The 22,110-nt window shown below is 48.6% G+C and overlaps 1 protein-coding gene across 1 annotated transcript in view; it reads right to left on the bottom strand.

The window, feature by feature from the left end:
• The window catches only part of LOC129704907 (coiled-coil domain-containing protein 3-like), a 36,085-nt gene that overhangs the window by 2,513 nt on the left and 11,462 nt on the right, over positions 1-22,110 (bottom strand). Inside the window, exon 2 of the mRNA XM_055648318.1 lies at positions 16,133-16,307. Coding sequence (XP_055504293.1) covers positions 16,133-16,307 — 175 coding nt within the window. The remainder of the gene's footprint in view (positions 1-16,132; positions 16,308-22,110) is intronic.

Here is a 22,110-nt window from a genome sequence, read left to right as displayed (position 1 = left end):
AAGCCCCGGCTGCACACATTGGCTCCCGGCTCGTGGTGGTGGTGGTCGCTGCCGCCCGTGAACACACAGGCCCCGCCCACCTGTGAACACACAGGCCCCGCCCACCTGTGAGCACACAGGCCCCGCCCACACTCTGCTCACTCCACTCCTTCAACTTTATTATTACCGCCGGTGATTGACAGCGGCTGCTGGAAGGGGCGTCGCCGTACGGGCAAATAACAGACTTTTTAGTATTTCACCGATCTTAATAAAACTGGATGTACTTGCAGCATTAGACAATGCCGAATAAATTGGCGAAAAATCGTAGCACTGTCGGTTACCATTTCTGTGCAAATTTAAAAACAACACAAACCGGAAGAGGATAAGATGAGAGTTTTATAAGTAGAAACTAGACCAAGGGGGACCCGTTGGGTCGCTTCCCCTCAATGCACGGTTGCGGTGGGGGGTAGGCCTGTGGCATCACATACACACTAACTGTAATGTATATAATGTAAATGGTGTTACCTACCTCCAAGTTAAAGGGGGAGCAGTGTGATGTATGTGATATAATTAGCATATGTTATGTGATGTACGAGGGAACGCATGCGCTAGGGGAGACTCATGGTGGCGTCCTGCAATAAAGAAGCTTGTTAGTTTACTCCTGTATCTGAGAGTTCTTTTGAGTCGATTCCAAGCACCCAAATTGGCGACCTGGATGGGATAGAGTTTGTGAACAGGACTGTTTTGCAACACGTAGGATTGTTTAACAGTTTAAACAGTAGATACGTAGTTGTGTCACAGTTGTTTGCGTGCTGGACATGGGAGGCCTGCAGATCCCTCTGTGCCGGGGACTGTATTTGAAACATCAGCTGTACAAGTCGGCTAGTTTTGTCAGGCTATCTCTATGTTGTGTCTATGTGTTTTTGATTCCATTCATTCCAATGCTGTGGAGACATGAATACCAGTTGGAGTGATTTATGTGTCGTTATGGATTAAGTTGACTTAAGGATATCTATAAAAACGGAAGATAGACACATAAAAGCTGGAGCAGGTCAAACAGCAACTCTGGAGAAAAGGAATAGAAGATGTTTTGGGTCGAGACCCTTCTTCAGACTGAGAATCAGAGGAAAGGGAAACGTGAAATATAGACGGTGATAGAGAGGGTCTAAAGAAATTGGGCTCAGCCATCCAGCTAACTTTATCTTGTTACCTAATAAACTTGTTGGTCATTGGGATTTATCTTTAACTATTGATTAGTTATGACTCTGCCTTGGGGTACGAGATGGGAGTTAATAGAAACCTGTTAAAGCTCAATTCTCTTCATCTAGAGTATTGGAAATATAGTAGCTGTGATTCAGCTGTGCAAGTCAGGAAAGTAGCAATCTCTCAAATGACATGTGGGTGATTGTTCACAGGCTTATGCTTTGAACAGCTGAAGCTACCCAAGTCACAATGATGAACAAACAGTAGTCAGCATTGCTCCAGCTAAGTGCTCTAAGATGGGAAAAAAATTGCGAATGTCATCTCTACTTGGAGGTGCAGGGGATTTGCATAAGTTGCCAATTCTTCAGTTGTTGGTATCAACTCGCTATAGATGCTAGACGCATCCCATGGGTAAAGGGCTATTTAGTGAATACATAATCTACAAGCCCAACTTCAAGTTGGTGGCAGATGTTAGTTACAAGGCAACCAAGTAAAGTAACCTGGAATATTTACCTAATTTTACTTCGGAGTCACGTGAGTGACTACGTGAAGAACTCACCCAGTGCGCAGGCGCGGCATTACGCCAGCAGCGCAACAGCGGCGGCAGATGGAGCCAGGCTCTCCAGCTGCAGGATAAAGACAAGACCTCAGGTAAGTGAGTCTTTTGTATTGCAGAGAAGTCGCTAGCATGGCTACCCGCAAGCGACCAACTAAACGGACTGCCTGCCCAACTCCCCCCGAGGAAGGGTCGACATCTGGGCGGCAGCCACTGGCGGCGGAGGAGCAATTTGAGCGCTCCCGTACACCCGACCCCGAGCCGCTCCCTGTGCTGCCGACTTCAACACCTCGCACAGGGAGGAAATCCACCCGTAAAACAGACCGGCCGGTGGTTTCCGACTCGTCGGAGGAACGGGAACATTCTCCACCGGCTAAACGGGGAGACAGCCGCTTAAGCTGCATGAGGCAGCTCCTCGAACAAATGTTCGAGCAGGAGATGCAGGCAGGGCATCACCAGGGAGGACGGGCTGAGGCCTCCTCCAAACCGTCACCTCACCCCTCTGCTCCCTCCTTGTCTGAGGTCAGCAAAGGAGGCCAGGACTGGGCTGGCTTATCGCAGGGGCAGGCGGACGACTGCACAAGTATGCCAGGGGAGCAGGAGGAAGAAGAGCTGCTGGGTGTGGTCAACAGATATGCGGCGCCCCCGAGGGCCGGGAGAATGCTGAACCCAAAAATGGCGGCAAACATAAACCGGCTCTCCAACAAGCCTCTCCAGGAGAAAGTACTCCAGGAGGCTCTCGACACGTATACGGCACCCGAGAACTGTGAGGCGCTGCGGGTCAAGACCGTCAATGGCCAGATATGGAGCCAGCTAGGCCAACACATAAGGAGCCAAGAGCTGAAGATGCAGCGCATCCTGAAGCTCCATACCGCAGCCATCACCGCCTTTGCTCGGTCCGCAGAGAATACGGACCTCACTACACCCCAACAGGATGTCCTAGCTCTGATGTGCAACACCCACTTTGAGATGAATAACTTGAGGCGGGAAATAATAATAATAATAATAATAATAATATTTATTTATATAGCACTTTTCAACAAAACCAGTATTTGAACCAAAGTGCTTTACAGAGATTGATTAAATTAATTGAACAGATCAATGCAATAAATCCATACAAATCAAAAAAAGAGAAAAAAGAGAAAAAGAAAAAAGACACAGAAACAGTACACTATAGAAATCAACATGAAACGTCCCCCCACAGCAGAATTCACTGTGAGGGAAGGCACCAAAAATATCCAGTCCTCCCCCTCATAGTCCACCCGAGGTCGGGGCCTATATCTGGCCTCCTCAGCCAGCCCGGTGTCTTCAGGCCCTCTTGCCGTGAAGCTGGATCATCGGCGTCGGTGAACATCCATCAGCGGCCAGGACTGAAGCGGCCGCTTCCCCCCCGAAGACTGCAACGACCAAAGTTCACAGGCCGCGCCGGCCGAACCCCCGACACTGGCGATCTCGGATCTCGGATCCCAGGCTCCGCGGTGCCGTCAACGGTCACAGTGCCCCGGAGATTACCGCAAGGCGACCCGGTAAGGCATCGCCCGCTCCTTGTAGATGTCCCAGCATCTACACCGCCGTCGAAGCTGCAGTCCCCGCAGGAAACGCCGCTCAGCGCTGCTCCAGTTCGACTAGGCCGCACAGAGAGGACGAAGATGCGGTTCGGAGAAAAACCGCATCTCCGACCAGGTAGGACTGGGGTTAAAAATAATTTCCCCCTTCCCCTCCCCCACCCACCACATAAAAGAAGACCTCCAATAAACACCTGATATGAACAGGACTAAAAATAAAAATAAATAAGGGTGAAAGGACGGACAGCAGGAGGAGCGGCCATACACAACGGCGCATCACCCCCGCTGTCCGCCACCTTGAAAACATCAGGCCTGCCCTCAACCCCAAATATGCGGGGCTTTGCAAAGCTCCTGCGCCAGAGAAAGAGGCACTGCTATTTGGGGCTGACCTGGGAAAAAGGCTGTAAGAACTTGCCAAACCTGTAGGCCTCATGAGGGCAGGACCAGCGCCGAGCAGGGCGAAGACACCCAGTTGGCAGCACCCCTCGGCATCCACCAGCAGATACCGGACTGGTGAAAGCCTGGCGACCGCTCCTCACTACCCCCATAGCTCTTTTTTAGAGAGGGGCCCAGAGCGGAGCCGTGGGTAGATACGCCGCCCCGTGACAGCACCAACAAGAACGCCCTCGAGCCAAACCCACCAACGGAGATGCTCCCAAAAATGAACATGGAGGTAGGTGGGTCTGGTTCCTGTCAACATACACAGACTAAGGGTGTTTTATTAACAGGAGGGCGTTTACGTTTGTTTAAACATGTTTGGTGTACTATCACTAACAACAAATACATACTCAACAGTATTAGTGGATACAAAATTGAATTTAAAACAGGCATAACACCGCCGGTTCAGCATATACCCCAAAGGGTATTCCTTCCCACTGAACAAGAGAAGGAGGAAGGACAGGCTGAACTAGAAAGGCTCATGTCTAAAGGAGTCATTGAAAGGACCAGACATGAGCCATTGGAATTTGTATCAAATATATTTATTAAAACCAAAAAAGATGGTGGATGTCGCATCATCATTGACCTAACATCACTAAATCAATCTGTTGAGTATCAACATTTCAAAATGGAGACATTTGTCACTGCCAGACAACTGATCTCCAAGGGATACTTCATGGCAAGCATAGACATCAAAGATGCTTACTATTTAGTACCCATTCACAAGGATCATTTTAGATACCTGAAATTTATCTGGATGGGGCAACTATGGCAGTATAGAGCACTGCCCAATGGTTTAACGACAGCTCCCAGATTATTTACCAAAATTCTTAAAGTAGCCATGAAAATATTAAGAGAACAAAAATACCTAGTCATGGCTTATCTGGACGACATTCTCATAATGGGGAGAACCAAGGAACTAGCTGTCGCAGCAGTTTCAGCTACTAAACAACTCCTTGAAACGTTGGGATTTGTTCTACACCCAGATAAATCAATATTGAAGCCGTCAACTAACATGGACTATCTAGGCTTCACCATCGACTGTTACTCTGCCAAGGGATAAAAAGGTTGCATTAGCGCAAGCATGCAATAATTTAATCGCAAATACACAACCAAGGATCCGGCATGTTGCCAGAGTAATTGGGAATATTGTAGCAGCATTTCCAGCTGCACAATATGGACCCTTGCATTACCAAAATTTGCAAAGAGCAAGGACACATGCACTACATCAAAGTAGGGGGCATTATGACCGAACAATGTATTTACCCACTGAGGCCATATCAGAACTTCAGTGGTGGTCAGAAAATATTTGGCACAGTTACAGTCCCATTGTCGTCACTAATCCTAACATAGTCATCACGACGGATGCCAGTGCTTTAGGCTGGGGAGCTACTAACTCTATATCCAGTACAGGTGGCAGATGGACTAATTCAGAGACATCGCTACTACACTCACTAGGCATAAATTATTTGGAAATGCTGGCCGCCTTTTATGGGCTAAAAGCATATTCATCCAATATGCAGCACGTGCATGTTAGGTTAATGATTGACAATACAACGGTGGTGGCTTACATCAAGCACATGGGTGGCATAAAATCAGTATCATGCGACAAATTGGCTAATATAATCTGGCAATGGTGTGTCGAGAGACATATTTGGTTATCAGCTGCCTATCTACCAGGTAAGCTAAACACAGTGGCAGACACCAGGTCACAAAAATTCAATGATAACATCGAATGGATGTTAGATCCAAAAATGTTTGCAAAAATTATTAAGCAATATGGAACGCCAGATATAGATTTGTTTGCGTCTAGATTGAATCACCAGTTACCCATGTATGTGGCTTGGGGAGACCCAGAGGCAGCAGCGGTAGATGCCTTCACGCTGGATTGGGGAAATTTCTTCTTCTATGCTTTCCCTCCCTTCTGCCTCATCAGCCGGGTACTCCAGAAAATACAGTCAGACTCTGCTTCAGGTATTTTGGTCGTACCCGACTGGCCTACCCAACCATGGTTCCCAGTCTTTCACGACATGGTGTTGAGTCACCTATGGTCTTTCACAGTCACCCACAACTATTGACTCACCCAGTATCCGGCATAAGTCATCCATGCCATCAAAATTTAAAACTCCTGGTTTGTAGGTTTTAACCAGGCCTTACCAGGGACTGGGGTTATCAGAACGAACAATCACCACCATGTCGGCATCCCTGCGAGACTCAACCAAGAAGCAGTATATATCATATATCAAGAAATGGGAGCAGTACTGCTTGGATGCAGGGACGTCGTATAAGACAGCCTCAATCACGGACGTGTTGGAGTTCCTGGCCCACTTACACCATGACCAGAAGATGAGCTACAGTGCCGTCAATGCAGCACGAAGTGCCCTGTCTGCTTATCTCATGCCAACAGGACACCATAGCATCGGGTCCCACCCGCTAGTCATAAAACTCCTCAAGGGGATTTACAATAACAAACCCCCTACACCCAGGTATACCCATGTATGGGATATAAGTGTCGTGTTATCACACCTCAGAGGATGGCCACCGGTGGGATCCCTCAGTCTAGAGCAATCCACACTCAAGACCCTCATGCTAATGGCGCTCGTCTCTGCACAAAGGGTCCAGTCGCTACATCAACTACGACTGGACTACATGGTAACTACCCCAGACTGCATCACATTCACTATGCCGGGGTTAGTTAAACAAAGCAGGCCAGGTATGTCCAACTCGCCATTAATCTTCCGGGCCTACCCTCCAGAATTTAGAATAGAATAGAATAGTTTCTTTATTGTCATTGTAACATGGACCATGTACAACGAAATTTAAAATGTCAGCCAGTCAGTGCAGCATTCAAACATTTCTAAAGCTAACGATACATACACGGTAAAATAATAAAGATAAACAAATAAATAAATATCACGGACAAAGCACGCATACACACCCAACCCTCCATCCTTCTGTCGATTTCACAGTTACCACAGTCCCTTAGTCTGTATCGCCCCTGCGTTCCTTGGCGGCTACATTTAGTGCTTTTATAGCAGTGGGGTAAAAACTGTTTTTTAGTCTATTTGTCCTTGTCCTTGTAGATCTGTACCGTCTGCCTGACGGCAACAGTTCAAACAGGGAGTGTCCGGGGTGGGAAATGTCCTTTATGATATTCTGGGTTTTTTTGGTGCAGCGGGAACTGTGTAAGTCCTCCAAGGTAAGGAGAGGGCAGCCGACAATCCTCTGGGCGTTGTCAATGGCCCTCTGGAGCGCTTTCCTCTGAGCCGCTGTGCAGCTGGTGTACCACACGCATACACAGTATGTTAGTATGCTCTCAATGGAGCACCGATAAAAGGACAGCAGCAGTCTCTGAGTGATGTTGTTCTTCCTGAGCACCCTCAGGAAGTGCAGTCTCTGCTGGACCTTTTTCAGCAGCGCAGTGGTGTTCACGCTCCACGTCAGGTCCTCCTCAATATGGATTCCCAGGAAGCGGAAATCCGCCACCCTCTCTACACAGTCCCCTCTGATAGTCAGTGGTACCATGTCCGTTTTGTTCTTCCTGAAGTCTATTATTACTTCCTTTGTCTTTGAGGTGTTGAGGAGCAGGTTATTTTCTTCGCACCACACTGTCAGCTGCTCCACCTCATCCCGGTAGGCGTACTCGTCCCCCCCGGAGATGAGTCCCACCACTGTAGTGTCATCCGCAAATTTGACAATGGTGTTGCTGTGGTGGGCGGGGGTGCAGTCATGTGTGTAGATGGTGTAGAGCAGGGGGCTCAGTACGCAGCCCTGACGAACCTAGGCTGTGTGTAGTGACCCATTTATACAACTATGTAGACACAACCCATACACTTAGAGGGAGTGAAAAAACCTTATGGGTCAGCCACAAGAAGCCTTTTGGACGGGTAACCAGCCAAACTATATCTAGGTGGTTAAAACAGGTCCTGAAAGCTGCAGGGATTAACACTGATGTTTCTAAATCCCATTCTATTAGGGCAGCATCTACGTCAGCGGCAGAACGGATGGATGTTCCCATAGACCACATCCTAAGTACAGCAGGATGGTCAAGGGAATCGACGTTCCGGATATTCTATCATAAACCGCTGATGCAGAAAGATTTGTTTGCAGAGAAAATTTTAGAAACTGCAAATTTATAATTTAAGCCCAAGGGAGCTATTTTTGTTATTGTTTAATAAACATTTTTATTTTCAAAAAACAAACAGATTCGTTGGTCTTTAGATACCACTTCCTCCCTCGATAACTTCGGCAGCGAGTGATATAGCTGTTACACGGTTTGAAATCACAGACCTTTGAAGTCTTCACGTAGTCACTCACGTGACTCCGAAGTAAAATAGTGAGATTAAACGAGTACTTACCAGTGCGAAGTTTGATCTGTATTTTATGAGGAGTTACGATGAGGGATTACGTGCCCTCCGCTCCCACCCTCAGTATATGGAATAAACTAGAACGGATGTCTCTTTAATCTTTACTATCTTTACTTCAAATATTGTGTCTACCTGTGATTCCACACCGCTGCTTGGAAGTATGCCGCGCCTGCGCACTGGGTGGGTTCTTCACGTAATCCCTCATCGTAACTCCTCATAAAATACAGATCAAACTTCGCACTGGTAAGTACTCGTTTAATCTCACTATTCCGTGCCACTGTTGTATCATCAAGTTCAGATTCAGGACAACACAGGATAAGTGTTGAATCACAAAGTATTTATGAAAATATGGTTCATGCTTTTTCACTGATTGCAAAAATATATGGTATACTGTAACAATGGTGAGAGATACATTCTCGCCACAAGAAGGATGCTTTTCTCCATTTTGCCTCATCAGTCGGGTCTTGAAATAAAGTCAGCAAGATCTTGCTTTAGTTTTCGTACTGTCTGACTGGCTGTGCAGAAATGCTTTCCGCTTTCGTCTGGCATGATAATCCAACCATATAAGGTTATTTCTGAAAAAACGAAAACTTTGCTGGTTCAAACTTTGGTTCAGGAAACCAGCCTCTGCATGATAAACAATGATTGATTTACACATTCTCAATGGACTGCCTTATGGCTCAGGTTTGTCACATCGATCCATACATGTGCTTACTGCAGAGCACAAGGAGAGCACCAAAAAAGCAGTACTTTCCTACTCAGGAGATGGGAAGGGGGTTTTGTTTAATCTTAATGTTACATTTAATATGGTACATATTACTGACTTCTTCTAGTCGGGTTTTTCAACCCCGGATATTGAGTTTGTAAACGATGTCTTTAACACAATTTCTCCCAGTACAGGTGTACGCAGTATGGGATATTGACGTTGGGTTAACAATACTTCACCAAAGCCAGCTACATCCTTAGTCATGACACTAGGATCAGCACAACAAGGACAGACATTGCAAAAGCTGCGGCAAGATAGGATGGAAATGGCTGCAGATGCCATTACGTTTTACATTCCGATCTACACGAGCAGAACAGACCAAGGGTGGCAGGATTTAAAATCGTATTTCGACATACCGTACAGACTCACGTCTATGTGTGAGGGCAGGTTTGCTATATTATATCGAGGCCACCAGAACCCTATGAGGTGTGGAATCAGCATTGTTCTTTAGCCACAAACAATCACACAAGAGAAAGTCAGCTCAGACTATTTCAAGGTGGCTGAAGCAGGTTCTGGTTTATGCAGGTATTGACACTGATGATTTTACATTTCATTCCATCAGGGCGGAATGGACGTTCCCATCGACCATATCCTCACGATTGTAGAATGGTCAAGTGAATGCATGTTCAAATTTTTTTACCATAGGCGGATTGCCGACCCGGGCTGTTTGCCCATTCGGTTTTGTGTTCACTTTAGCCTCCCCTAACATGGAGGGGTTGCTATTGATTGTTTTATTCACATAAGCCATTAATACATTTGAATCAATGTTATGGTTAATGCATTGTTGATTATTCACTCATTCTGAGCCAATCGATGCAGTGAGACGCCGGGATTTGAATCTGCGGCATGAAATCACAGAGCTTTGAACTCTTCATGGAATCACTTACGTGACCGAAGTAAAATAGTAAGATTAAATGAGAACTTACCGGTTTGAAGTTTGATCCTTATTTTATGAGGAGTTATGTTGGTGATTACGTGCCCACCACGCCCAACCCTCTCTCTCATAAAGGTCTCATATTGCTGATCTTACTATGTTACTTTAAATATTCTGTTATCTGTGATTGCCTACCGCTGCTTTGAAGATTGACGTGCATGCGCACTGGCGGGGCTTCTTCATGTAATCACCAACGTAACTCCTCATAAAATAAAGATCAAACTTCAAACTGGTAAGTTCTTGTTTAATCTTATTATTATAATTTACCACCGGATTAGTTTACTTTAGAGATACAGCATGGAAACAGGCCATTTGGCCCACCGAGTCCGCACAGACCAGCCATCCACGCACACTAACACTGTCCTACAAACTGGGGACAATGTTACGATGTTTTTACCAAATCCAATTATTCTGCAATCCGGAGTGTGGGAATAAACCGGGGCACCTGGAGAAAATCCAGGCAATCACGAACCATACAGGTAGCACCCGTCGTCAGGATTAAACCTGGCAGTGTAATGCGGCAATCTTAGGGTCGTCCCAATCCCAATGGATCTTGCCAAGAAGCCACACATGGTCTCAATCATGCCTCACTGCAGCTTTATTCTCTGGAGCGCAGAAGGTTAAGGGGGGACTTGATAGAGGTCTTTAAAATGATGAGAGGGATAGACAGAGTTGATGTGGACAAGCTTTTCCCTTTGAGAATAGGGAAGATTCAAACAAGAGGACATGACTTCAGAATTAACCATATAATAATAATATAACAATTACAGCACGGAAACAGGCCATCTCGACCCTTCTAGTCCGTGCCGAACACGTATTCTCCCCTAGTCCCATATACCTGCGCTCAGACCATAACCCTCCAATTAAGGGACAGAAGTTTAGGGATAACATGAGGGGGAACTTCTTTACTCAGAGAGTGGTAGCGGTGTGGAATGAGCTTCCAGTGGAAGTGGTGGCGGCAGGTTCATTGGTATCATTTAAAAATAAATTGGATAGGCATATGGATGAGAAGGGAATGGAGGGTTGTGGTATGAGTGCAGGCAGGTAGGACTAAGGGAAAATAATTGTTCGGCACGGACTTGTAGGGCCGAGATGGCCTGTTTCCGTGCTGTAAATTGTTATATGGTTTTTTGTTATATCAGAGAGGTCACCAGACATTGCATTTCATCTGTGTTGATTTCAGTAACAGGAGAACTCTTTGAACTCTTTAATGCTGGAGTAACGCAGCGGGACAGAGTTACTCCAGCATTTTATGTCTATCTTCGGTGTAAACCAGCATCTGCACTTCTTTCCGACAAAACCTACAAATCTGTATGTCCTTGGAGTGTGGCAGGAAATCGGAGTACGCGGAGAAAATACACACGGTCACAGGTAGAACGTACAAGCTCTGTACAAACAGTATCTGCAGTCAGGGTGGAACCCAGGTCTCTGGCACATTAAACCAGCAGCTCTACCGCTAAGTTACAGTGCCGCTCCCAATGTGCAAGTCATTGTGTTGTGTGCATTGCCTTCATACATAGCCCGTGTCTTCTGAAGTAGGGAATTCATGTCCAGTGTGGAGAAAGATTTTACTGAAGACTTATTGATTGATTGATTTACTGAAAGATATAGCATGGGAACAGGTCCTTCCACTGCCGAGTCCATGCCGACCATCGATCACCCATTCAGACTGGTTCTATGTTATTTCACTTTCGCATCCACTCTATACACACTGGAGACAATTTTGCAGAGACCAATCAACCTACAAGCCCATACATTACTGAGATGTGGGGGGGAAACCAGAGCACCTGGAGGAAATCCACGCGGTTACAGGGAGAACGTGCTACCTCCGTACAGATAGCACCGGACCTCAGGATCAAACCTGGGTCTCGGGCACTGTGAGATTGTGGCTCTATCACTGCACCATGAGATGCCCTCATCTTAAAAGGACATAATTAGGATCCATCTCCAAGCACCAGATTATTTTTCATACCTGCCCCACTGAGCTGGCCTTTGAATTTCTTTTCCGGGAATCAATTGTAGAACTGTGGTGGGGGATCCTCTCCACTTATGTGATCTGACATGAACCAATGTCCCTTCTCCTTGACCATCCATGTTTGTAGCTCGGGTTAACTTCCTGCAGTCGACCTTGGTAACGGTAGGCCATTCCTCAGTTCCCTCGCCTACTGGCTTTGCTCCTCACCTGCCATGCCCGTCGTTATAGCCGGCTCCGTGCTCCCAGTCTCTGGTCTCCGGGGAAGAGCCGGGCCTGGTTGGCGGCTTACCCTCTATTGACCGCGGCTGTGGGGGATGAGCAGGGGCCAGCTCCTGCCAACAGGCCACAGCCTGCTAGGAACCTCTGTCGCTACACTTGTTTTCTCTCCTCTCCCTCTATGTAAAGGTCGAAAGCTTGATGAAACAATATAGAAAAGCTACAAGGAAATTAAAATGCCTTCAAGCGGAAAGGAGTTGAACATAAGGTGAACAACTAAAGTTAGAAATCCCCAAAGTAAATGAGAAAAGTTCACAGACCTGTTTCCAGTTTACCCAGTCTTCTGCCAAGAACAACTCATTGATGGTGGAGGCTGGCCAAAGGCTAAAGAATTCATTGTCATTTTTAACCAGAGGAGTCAAGTCAATTATCATCTTGGTCGCCTTCCTAGATCTCCAGTGTCAGAAACACCAGCTCTTCTTATTAGTTAGTTCACTCCATGTGACATCAAGAAATGGTTGAGAACACTGGGCACATAGGAAGAGACAACCTCCCAGCTGCGGAGCTGAAGGCATGTGCAGAACTTGTGCGGTGTCTATACAAACCGCATCAGTATCGCTGCCACATTGCAATCCACCCAACAAAGACATTCAGTCTACTCTCCAACAGTGTCGTAGAAGGAGTCAGTCAACACTGCAGTCAAGTGGCACCTACTCACCACTATCTACTCATCAACAATCAGTCCAGCTTCCGATAAGGCCACTCAGCCCCAGCCTTGGACTAAACGTTTACAAAAGAGCCAAATTGCAGTGGTATAGAAGCAATATTTGACCAAGAGCTGCCTTCTGGACCTATGGTGAAACTGAAATCAATGTAGATGAATGTGGGAATCTCTCATTGATTGGGATGTATACTGCAGAACTTGGCTGAGAAGGGAGGGATATGGATTATGTGAAGGCAGATAAGGGTTGGTCTTGGCATCATGTTTGGCCCAGGCATTCCGGGCTGAAAGACCTGTTCTTGTACTGTACTGTTCTATGTGGTATGTTCTATGTTCAATGATTAGTTTCATACCCAGTTCAAAGTTAATGATAGCCAATCATCTCAGCTCCAGGTTATCACGGCAAGAGTTCCACAGGGCAAGGTTCTTGGCACAACAGTCCTCAGCTATTTCATCAAAGGGTGGCACAGTGACACAGCTGGAAGATCTGCTGCTTCCCAGTGCAAGAGACCCAGGTTCAATCCTGACCTCGGGTGTAGTCTGTGAGAACGTTGTAGGTACTCCTTGTAACACATGGGTTACCTCCACGTTCTCCAGTCTCCTCCCACATCCCAAAGATGTGTGGGTTTACAGGTTAATTGGTCTCTGTAAATTGCCCCTAGGGTGTAAGGAGTGGATGTATAAATGGAATAACAGTGAATTTGTGCGAACTGGTGATCAATATTCGGTGTGGACTTGGTGAGCCGAAGTCCTGCTGTATCTCTAATGAAATTAAACCCTTCTTCCGTCACAAGATCAGAATGGGGATGCCATTGAAGATTTCTCAATGTTCGGTGCCATTATCATAATTTATCATCAGAAAAATGAAGCTCCATGGTTTCAGGCAACAAAATTAGTTCAACTACTGCATGAACTAAGATGTAGTGAGATGTACTCAGGAGAGAGTTAGATATAGTTCTTAGGAATCAAGGGAAATGGGGAGAAAGCAGGAACGGGGTAGTCCACCAGGTGGTGCCTCGCCAACAGTCTGTATCATCTTTTTCCTTCTTTGTTGATTTTAGTTTGTTGTAAAATGTATGTTTTACTGCACCTTGATTGTCTTTAATGGAGGGAGTGGTGGGGGAGATGGCGGAAACTTTGTAAATCTCTTTCCTTAACGTAGATGAGATTTGTTTCCGTATTGTATCTACGTCTGCTCTGCGGACTAACTTCGAGGAGCTGGCGGCCTCTTGCTGGGGATCGACCTCGGAAACTCCACCCACAGGAGCCTGCGGACATTCTCACCATGACCGCATGAGTTTTCCCCAGGTGCTGTGATTTCCTTCCACACTCCAAAGACATATGGGTTTGCAGATTGATTGGCTTCAGTAAACATTGTAAATTGTCCCTAGTGTGTAGGATAGTGCTCGTGTACTGGTCAGCACGGGCTCGACGGGCCAAACGGCCTGTTCCATATTGTGTCTCTAAACTAATCTAAACTAAACTAAGTTAATAGCATCTTATTTAACTTTTGTGCAGTTTGGCAAAAAGTACTACAAATATTAGGAGTGCAGGCTGTTTGGTCATTGATAACAATTTTACCTCCTTAAATCAATCACATGATACATCACTGCACCATGTGAGTTATATTAAAGTTAAGGGTTCACTAAAATTAAGAGGGTCATGGGAGCTTAATAAACAAGAGAGAGCGTGCAAGAAATCTACTTGTGTCATTATCGTGTATGACATTTCCTTATCATTTGATATCTAGATCCGGATATTATTAGAGTACCGGTGTAATGCGCCTTACAATTTATGATTTCATGTACACTTTGCGGAGTTTACTTTATTTCTGCGCCTTCTCGTGATCCGGTCTGTCTTTCATCCTATTTTACTGGACGAGCCCAAGAGATTTAACCAACCTTCGCGAACATTAGAAAGAAAGAATTGAAAGGAGATTGGAAGGGAGATTAGTTTGTGTAATGGTCTGGTCTGTGTCCACAATAAATTGATTAGTATGGGTGTCGGGGGGTCATGGGGAGAAGGCAGGAGAATGGGGTTAAGAGAAAAAGATGGATCAGCCATGATTGAATGGTGAAGTAGAATTGATGGGCCAAATGGCCTAATTCTGCTCCAATCACTTATCAACTTATGATGTAGCCCAGACTGTAACACCAACCGACCTCACTTCCATTTACTCCATTTACACCTCACACTGCCTCGTCAAGGCCACCAGCATAATCAATAACGAGTTGCACCCTGGCCACTCGCTCTTCTCCACTCTCTCATTGGGCAGAATTTATACAAGTGCGCAAACACACACCTCCAGATTCAGGAACATTTTCCCCAGCTGTTATCAGGCAACTGAACCATGCGACCAATAACTAAGGAGCAGTCCTGAGCCACTATCTAACCCTTTGGAGACCCTCAAACTATCTTTGATCAGACTTTCTTGGACTTTAACTTGCACTGAACGTTATTCATGTTATTCCCTTTATCATGTATATTTACACTGTGTATGGCTCAATTGTAATCATGTCCTGTCTTTCCACTGATGAGTTAGCATGCAGCAAAAGCTTTTCACTGTACCTTGGCTCACATGACAATGAACTGAACTAAAACTGAAACTAATTATTTAATTGAGATCCAATGCAAGTGGCAAGACATAATGGGCCAAGTCTGGTAAACACCCAAGTTGAGGGTGTGTGAAGAGGTGAAAGGACAGAGGTGAAAGGACAGAGGTCAGAGGATAGAGGGTAGAGACCCTCCTTCTCCCCTTAGCACCACAATAGATAAAATAACTTCACAGTTACTTTTGACGGAAAGTATTCACTAGTCCCTGCAAGAATTACTGGTTTGTTCAGCTGAGGAAACCAAATGCATCATGTACAAGATGAGATGTACAAGGGCAATACAGTAGTGCAGCGCTAGGGTTGCTGCCTTACAGCGCCAGAGACCCGGGTTAGACCCTGAATACGGGGGCTTGTCTGTACGGAGTTTGTACATTCACCCTTTCTCAGAAAGCTTGTTTTCCTCCCACACTCGAAAGATGTACAGGTTTGTAGGTTAGTTAGCTTGGTAAAATTGGAAAATGACTCCAGCATGTGTAGGATAGTGTTAATGTTTGGCACAGACTCGGTAGCCCAAAGGGCCTTTTATGCGCTGTATCTCTAAACAAAACTAAATTAAACTAAATGGGATGAGCGCTCAGTCTATTTGGGCAAAGAGATCTGAAACAGGCAATTTGGGCAAATTGGATAAGCTTTTATAAGGTGTACACTTAGAAGACCAACGGAGATACAAAATCCAATGGTGACACATCTTGAACACAAGTGAATATATATGGCATCCATTATATTGTGAAGATACAGAACAATTCAATGATAAGCCCTTTCTGGATATTAAAGAATCAAACTAATCAAGGATGTCCTACCTGATTATCCTCTTGCTGTTCCAACTCGGGTGAGTAGGTCTGATGATTGGTGCCGTTGATACAGTTGGAGAACTGGAAGATGCTAGAGAACAGCTGTTTGTTTTTGGGGGTGTCGGGGAAAATGGGATCGTCCTCATTGACTTCATGTGGCACCAAGTTGCCATTTTTATCCCTCCTAAAACCAAACGAAATGTCATAACCGTAGTCAAGGCAGGTCACCATATTATAGCACTATATTCCGGCAATTGCATTAAAATTGATGGCTACACATGCCAAGACACGATCTCTCAGATTTAACCTGCTTCTCCTTTGACATTTGCAGGACTTTGATCGAATAGCAAGACTGGCAAGACATAACCTGCCATGGACAAAACCATGCGGCCCGAGAGCCTTTGGAGAGGTCGCGGAGGGAGGAGCTACACCCGAGCGAGCGCGGGGCTTGTTGCTTACAGAGGCCTGAGAGCCGCTAGAGAGGTCGCGGAGGGAGGAACCCAAATCTGCAACGTTCCAAGTTCCATTCGCACTTCAAAACAAGTGGGCTTGAGGAAGCCGCTGATTGGTGGAAGCTGACAATAGGGACGCTGTGCCACGCAACAGTGAGAGTAGGAATGGAGCGAGATGGAGGATAAATGCATGGCAGAAGGACTGGTGCAGAGGGCAGGGATTCAAATTTCTGGATCATTGGGACCTCTTTTATGGAAGGTGCGACCTGTACAGAAAGGATGGGTTGCACTTGAACCCGAGGGGGACCAATATCCTGGTGGGGAGATTTGCAAAGGCTACTGGGGAGACTTTAAACTTGAACGGTTGGGGGTGAAGAGGGGTGGGAGAGGGAGGAGGGAGGGGGGTGGGAGGGAAGGAGGGAGAGGGGTGAGGAGAGGGAGATGGAGAGGGGGGATAGTGGGGGGAAGGGGAGGATGAGAGTGGTGTGTGGGGGGGGGGGGGAGAGAATGGTGGGGGGGGGAAGGGGGAGAGTGGGAGGAGGGAGGGGAAATAGTGGTGAGGGAGAGGGGAAGGTAAGAGTGCGGAAGGGGAAGAGGGGTAGGGGGAGGGGGGGGGGGGGAGAGGAGGGGAGTAGAGAAGGGGAGGGAGGGAGAGAGAGGGGGAGAGGGGGAGAGAGGAGGCAAAGGGAGGAGGAGAGAGGGGTGCGGGAGAGGGTGAGAGAAGGTGGGGATAGGGGGAAAGGGGGTGGTGGTGGGGGAGAGAGGAGAGTGGGAGGAGAGGGGAGGATGGAAGGGAGGGAGGGTGGAAAGGGGTAGAGTGTGGGGGGGGAGGGGGAGAGGGGTAGGGGGGAGAGGTGGAAAGAGTGTGGGGGGAGGGGGGTAGCAGAGAGGGGGTAGAGTGGGGAGGGAGAGGGAAGGGAGGGGGGGAGAGAGCGGTGGGGAGGGAGATAGGTGGTGGGGGGGGGGGGGAGTGGTGGAAGTGGGAGAGGGAGGGGAGAAGGGAGTGGGAGTGGTGGAAGAGGGACAGAGGGGTAGGAGAAGGGGGGGTGAGAGAGAGAGGGGGGAGCGAGGGAGAGGAGGGGGGGAGAGAGGGGTGGGGAGGGAGGAGGGGTGCGGTAAGGGGGAGAGAAGTGGAAGAGTGGGGAGGGAGGGGGTAGGAGGAGTTGTGGAAGAGGGACAGGGGGGTAGGGGGTAGGGGGGAAGGGGGATAGGGGAGAGAGGGAAGGGGTGGGGTGGGGTAGTGAGGGAAGGGGGGGGGGGGAGAGAGGGATGGGGTGGGAGGAGGAGAGGAGAGGGGAGAGAGAGAGGGGTGAAGAGAGGGAGAGGTAGATGGAGAGGGGGAGTGAGTAGGAAGAGTGTGGAGGGAGGGGAAAGAAGAGGGGGGGGGGGTGAGGGGTGTGGGCGAGGGGGGCGGAGGGAGGGCTGGAGGGAGATGGGGTAGAAGCATGGTGGAGAGGGTAGGTGAGTGGGACAGAGGGGATGGGAGGGGGAGGAAAGGGAGAGGGGAGAGGGGTGAAGAGAGGGAGAGGGGGGGAGAGGGGGAGGTGGAGAGGTTGGGGAGGATGTGGGGAGGGAGAGGGGTGTGGGGGTGGGGGGGGGGAGGGGCGAGGGTGGAGGGAGGGGGGAGGGAGCGAGGTGTGGGGAGGGGATGGGGGGGAGGGAGGAGAGGGGGTAGGGGAGGGAGGAGGAAGAGTGTGGAGGGAGGGGATAGGGGTGGGGGGAGAGAGAGGGGGAAGAGGGGAGTGGGTAGGGAGAGTGGGAGGGGGAAGGAAGTGGAAACAGGGGGGGGGAGGGGGAGAAGGGTAGGAGGAGAGGGTGGTGGAAGAGGGTCAGAGGGGTAGGGGAAGGGGTGGGGGGGAGAGAGAGGGGGAATGGAAGGGAGAGAAGTGGAAGAGTGGGGAGGGACGGGTAGAGGGAATTGTGGAAGAAGGACAGAGGGGTAGGGGTAAGGGTGCGGGGGCGGGAGGGAAGAGGGTGGGGTAGAGAATGAAGGGGGAGGGGGAGAGAGGGATAGGTGGGATAGGGAGAGAGGTGAGGAGGAGAGGGAAACAGAAACATAGAATTTAGGTGCAGGAGTAGGCCATTCGGTCCTTCGAGCCTGCACCGCCATTCAATATGATCATGGCTGATCATCCAACTCAGTATCCTGTACTTGGAGGGGAGGAGAGGGAGAGGGGTGAGGAGATGGAGATGGGAGAGGGGGAGGAGAGAGAGGGGTGGGGAGGGGAGGATAGAGGGATGGGGGAGGGGGAGTGGTGTGGGGGATGGATGGGGGAGGAATGAGGGAGGGAGGGGGAGGGAGATGGGGAGATGGGGAGGGGGGAGGAGGAGGAAGATTGGGGAGGGAGGGGGTGGGAGGAGAGAGGGGAAAGACTGGGGAGGTGGGGAGGGAGAGTGGGAGGGGGTGGGGGGGGGGGGAGGGGGGGGGGGGGGGGGGGAGGGGGGGAGAGAGGGGGGAGGGGAGGGGGGGGGGGTGGTGGAAGAGGGGCAGAGGGGTAGGGGAAGGGGGTGGGGGGGAGAGGGGAGGGAGGGGGAGACAGAGGGGTGGGGGATGGAGAGGGTGAGGGGTGGGGTAAGGGGGTGAGAAGTGGGGACGGAGGGGGTAGGGGGAAGCGGGCTGGGGTAGAGAGGGAAGGGGGCGGGGAGGGAGTGATGGGGTGGGAGGGGGAGGGGGAGGAGAGGTAGAGCGGTGAGGAGAGGGAGATGGAGAGAAGGGGAGTAGAGAGGGAGGGGGAGGGGGCGAGGAGGGATGGGGAGGGGGCGAAGAGGGAGATGGGGTATGGGAGGGAGGGGGGAGAATGTGGAGGGAGGGGGAGATGGGTGGGGGGGAGAGGGGAAATAATGGGGAGGGAGAGTGGAAGGGGGAGGGGTAGGGACAGTCCTTCTGTTCCCCATTCCCTTTCACCCCCAATCCTCTTTCTCTATTCCTACACACGTGATCACGCGCTTCGACACAGGTTGCGGGGTGGGGGGGGGAGGGGCTAGGTCTGGTTCTGGGGCTGCTGGAAAGGCTTATTTACATGGATCCATTCCGATTGGATATCTGTGAGCATTGGGCATTGTGACATCACACGATGGAACATTCACCAGGGGCTGGGGCTGGGGCAGCTTCTATGGGTGAGAAGAAGTTTGCTTTTGAAATTTGGGGGGTAGAAGGATTTGATTAAAAATGTGTACATAAACAGGACAAAATTTAATCAGGAATGGATACTTGGAATGAAAAGTGAAATCTCTACCGAAATGGAAAAATTCTCGGCGATTCTGCGTCTGGTGTCAGCATAGCAACGAATCAAAGGTAGAAAGGCAGCCGGCAGGCAGACGGACGGACGGTGGATGGCATGTGGCAGACACAGACAGACAGACAGACAGACAGACAGACAGACAGACAGACAGACAGACAGACAGCCCCCACCGGGGCTGGAACGGTGCTCCGGTGGCTGGGCCGGCGTTCTGGCGGCAGTGACCTGAGCCCGGGGGGACTGGAGGGCGGCAGCTTCAACCACCCCGGGCCGCGGTGTTTGAGCCGGCCCATTTGTGGGGTTTGGTGAGCCGCAGGACTGTTTGTACCATCGCCCGGTGGGGTATCGCCTCAGCGCAGAGGGAGAAGAGGAGGGAAGAGACTGCAGCCCAATGATTTTTGCCTCCACCACAGTGAGGAGGTGCTTGGAGGACTCACTGTGGTGGATGTTAATTTGTGTTTATTGGTGTTTATTATTGTATGTATGACTGCAGGCACGAAATTTCGTTCAGACCATTAGGTCTGAATGACAATAAAGGAAATTCTAATTCTAGATAGATAGATGGAGAGAAGGCAGGTATGGGATACTGAGTTGGATGATCATCCATGATCATATTGAATGGCAGTGCAGGCTCGAAGGGCCGAAAGGCCTACTCCTGCACCTATTTTCTATGTTTCTATGTTTCTATGCTGACTTATCCCATTCTCTTCCAAAAGCAAATAAATGCTATCCCGAAGAATCCTCTTTCCTCTTCAATAGCTTCTGTACCACTGTCCTGTGGCTCACTGTCCTGAAAATTCCTGAATTACTTTGACTTCCCTTTTTTAGGTTTTTAGAGATACAGAGTGGAAATGGGCCCTCCGGCCCACCGAGTCCGCACTGATCAGCGATCCCCGCACATTAACACAAGCCTAGACACAATAGGGACAATTTACACATATACCAAGTATACAAACCCAAGCAAATTAATCAGCAAACCGATACATCTTTGGAGGACGGGAAGCAAACAAATATCTCAGAGAAAGCCCACGTGTCATGGGGAGAATGTGCAAACTCCGTACAGAGAGCACCCATTGACGGGACTGAACCCGGGTCTCTGACGCTGCAAGCGCTGTAAGGCAACAACTCTACTGCCGCCACCGCATAAAAACAAAGGAACATTGGCCAATCACTTATAGCTGTGACTTTTGGGCATCTTACTCAGAGTCCCACTCCATTACACAGGACAAGTGAAAGTGAAAACTTGACCACTTCCTGTTTGCACTGTATATTCTTTTTAGAAAAAACGCTGCCACTTATGGCACCTCCACTCATCAGGTGCAGAGGATTTCTCCCATCAATAAAAAAAAAAGAGTTATTAGTGTTTAAAAAATGTTGAGATTCTTTCTCCTGTCAATCACGCCATGAAGAGCATGCCCCTTCCGGTGGGAGGGGGGGGGAACTATAAAACCCGTAAATGTGGGTGTGGCTCAGTCTCTGCAAGATGGGGGAAGAGAGAGGTCACGACTGTCTGAGCTGTTAACCAACTGCACACACTGAATGTCTATTGAACTGTGAGTGTGTTTTTATGTGGTGTTTTATGTGGTTTTGTAGTGGTTTCACTCTGCTTGAAGTGATATGAAACTGCACTTGAATGTTGTGGCCTACTACCATACTTGAAACTGCACTTGAATTAGGTGGCCTTGCACCTTGCTTGAAGTGGCATGAAACTGCATTTGAATTTGGTCGCCTTGCACCCTGCTTGAAGTGGAATTTCAAGGAATAGCCGTAAGCCAACTGCCATCCGTGTGTCAACTGCCAGTGAGTGAGTGAGCTGCCAGTATGCCAGGTTTGAATGACTGAGCTGCCAGCCCAAGAATCTATTTGGCCCACAAGGTCCATACTAGCCCTCAGGAAACCAGTTCCTTCAGCCCACAACACCCATAGTGCTCCGGAACCCCCCCCCCCCCCCCACCTCCCACTGGCCACCAATATTGGAATTGGTGGAGAAGTGGAAATTGCGTTGGGGGACCAGCCCTCCCGTGTGAACATGGGACCCAACGTGTCCCACTTAGTCCAGTTAATCCATAAAGTGTTACTAGTAGAAACAAATGAGCGTCTCCAACCATAGTAGTGGGCAGGAGCCTTTTACCTAGATATCTCCAGCCATCAACAACAAGCTCCCCAGTAAACTCACCTCAAAGAACTTTCAATGGCTACATTGGAGAATGCTTAAACCCATTTGTCACTGTTCTCTCTGACAACTCTAGCAAGTTGGACAATTGTTTCTAGGATTGGACCAGTAAGATTAAAATGT

Source organism: Leucoraja erinacea, chromosome 16, assembly GCF_028641065.1.
Source record: "Leucoraja erinacea ecotype New England chromosome 16, Leri_hhj_1, whole genome shotgun sequence".
Classification (NCBI taxonomy): Eukaryota; Metazoa; Chordata; class Chondrichthyes; order Rajiformes; family Rajidae; genus Leucoraja; species Leucoraja erinaceus.
Note: the sequence above shows the minus strand (reverse complement) of the source record. Positions and strands in the feature narration are given on the sequence as shown.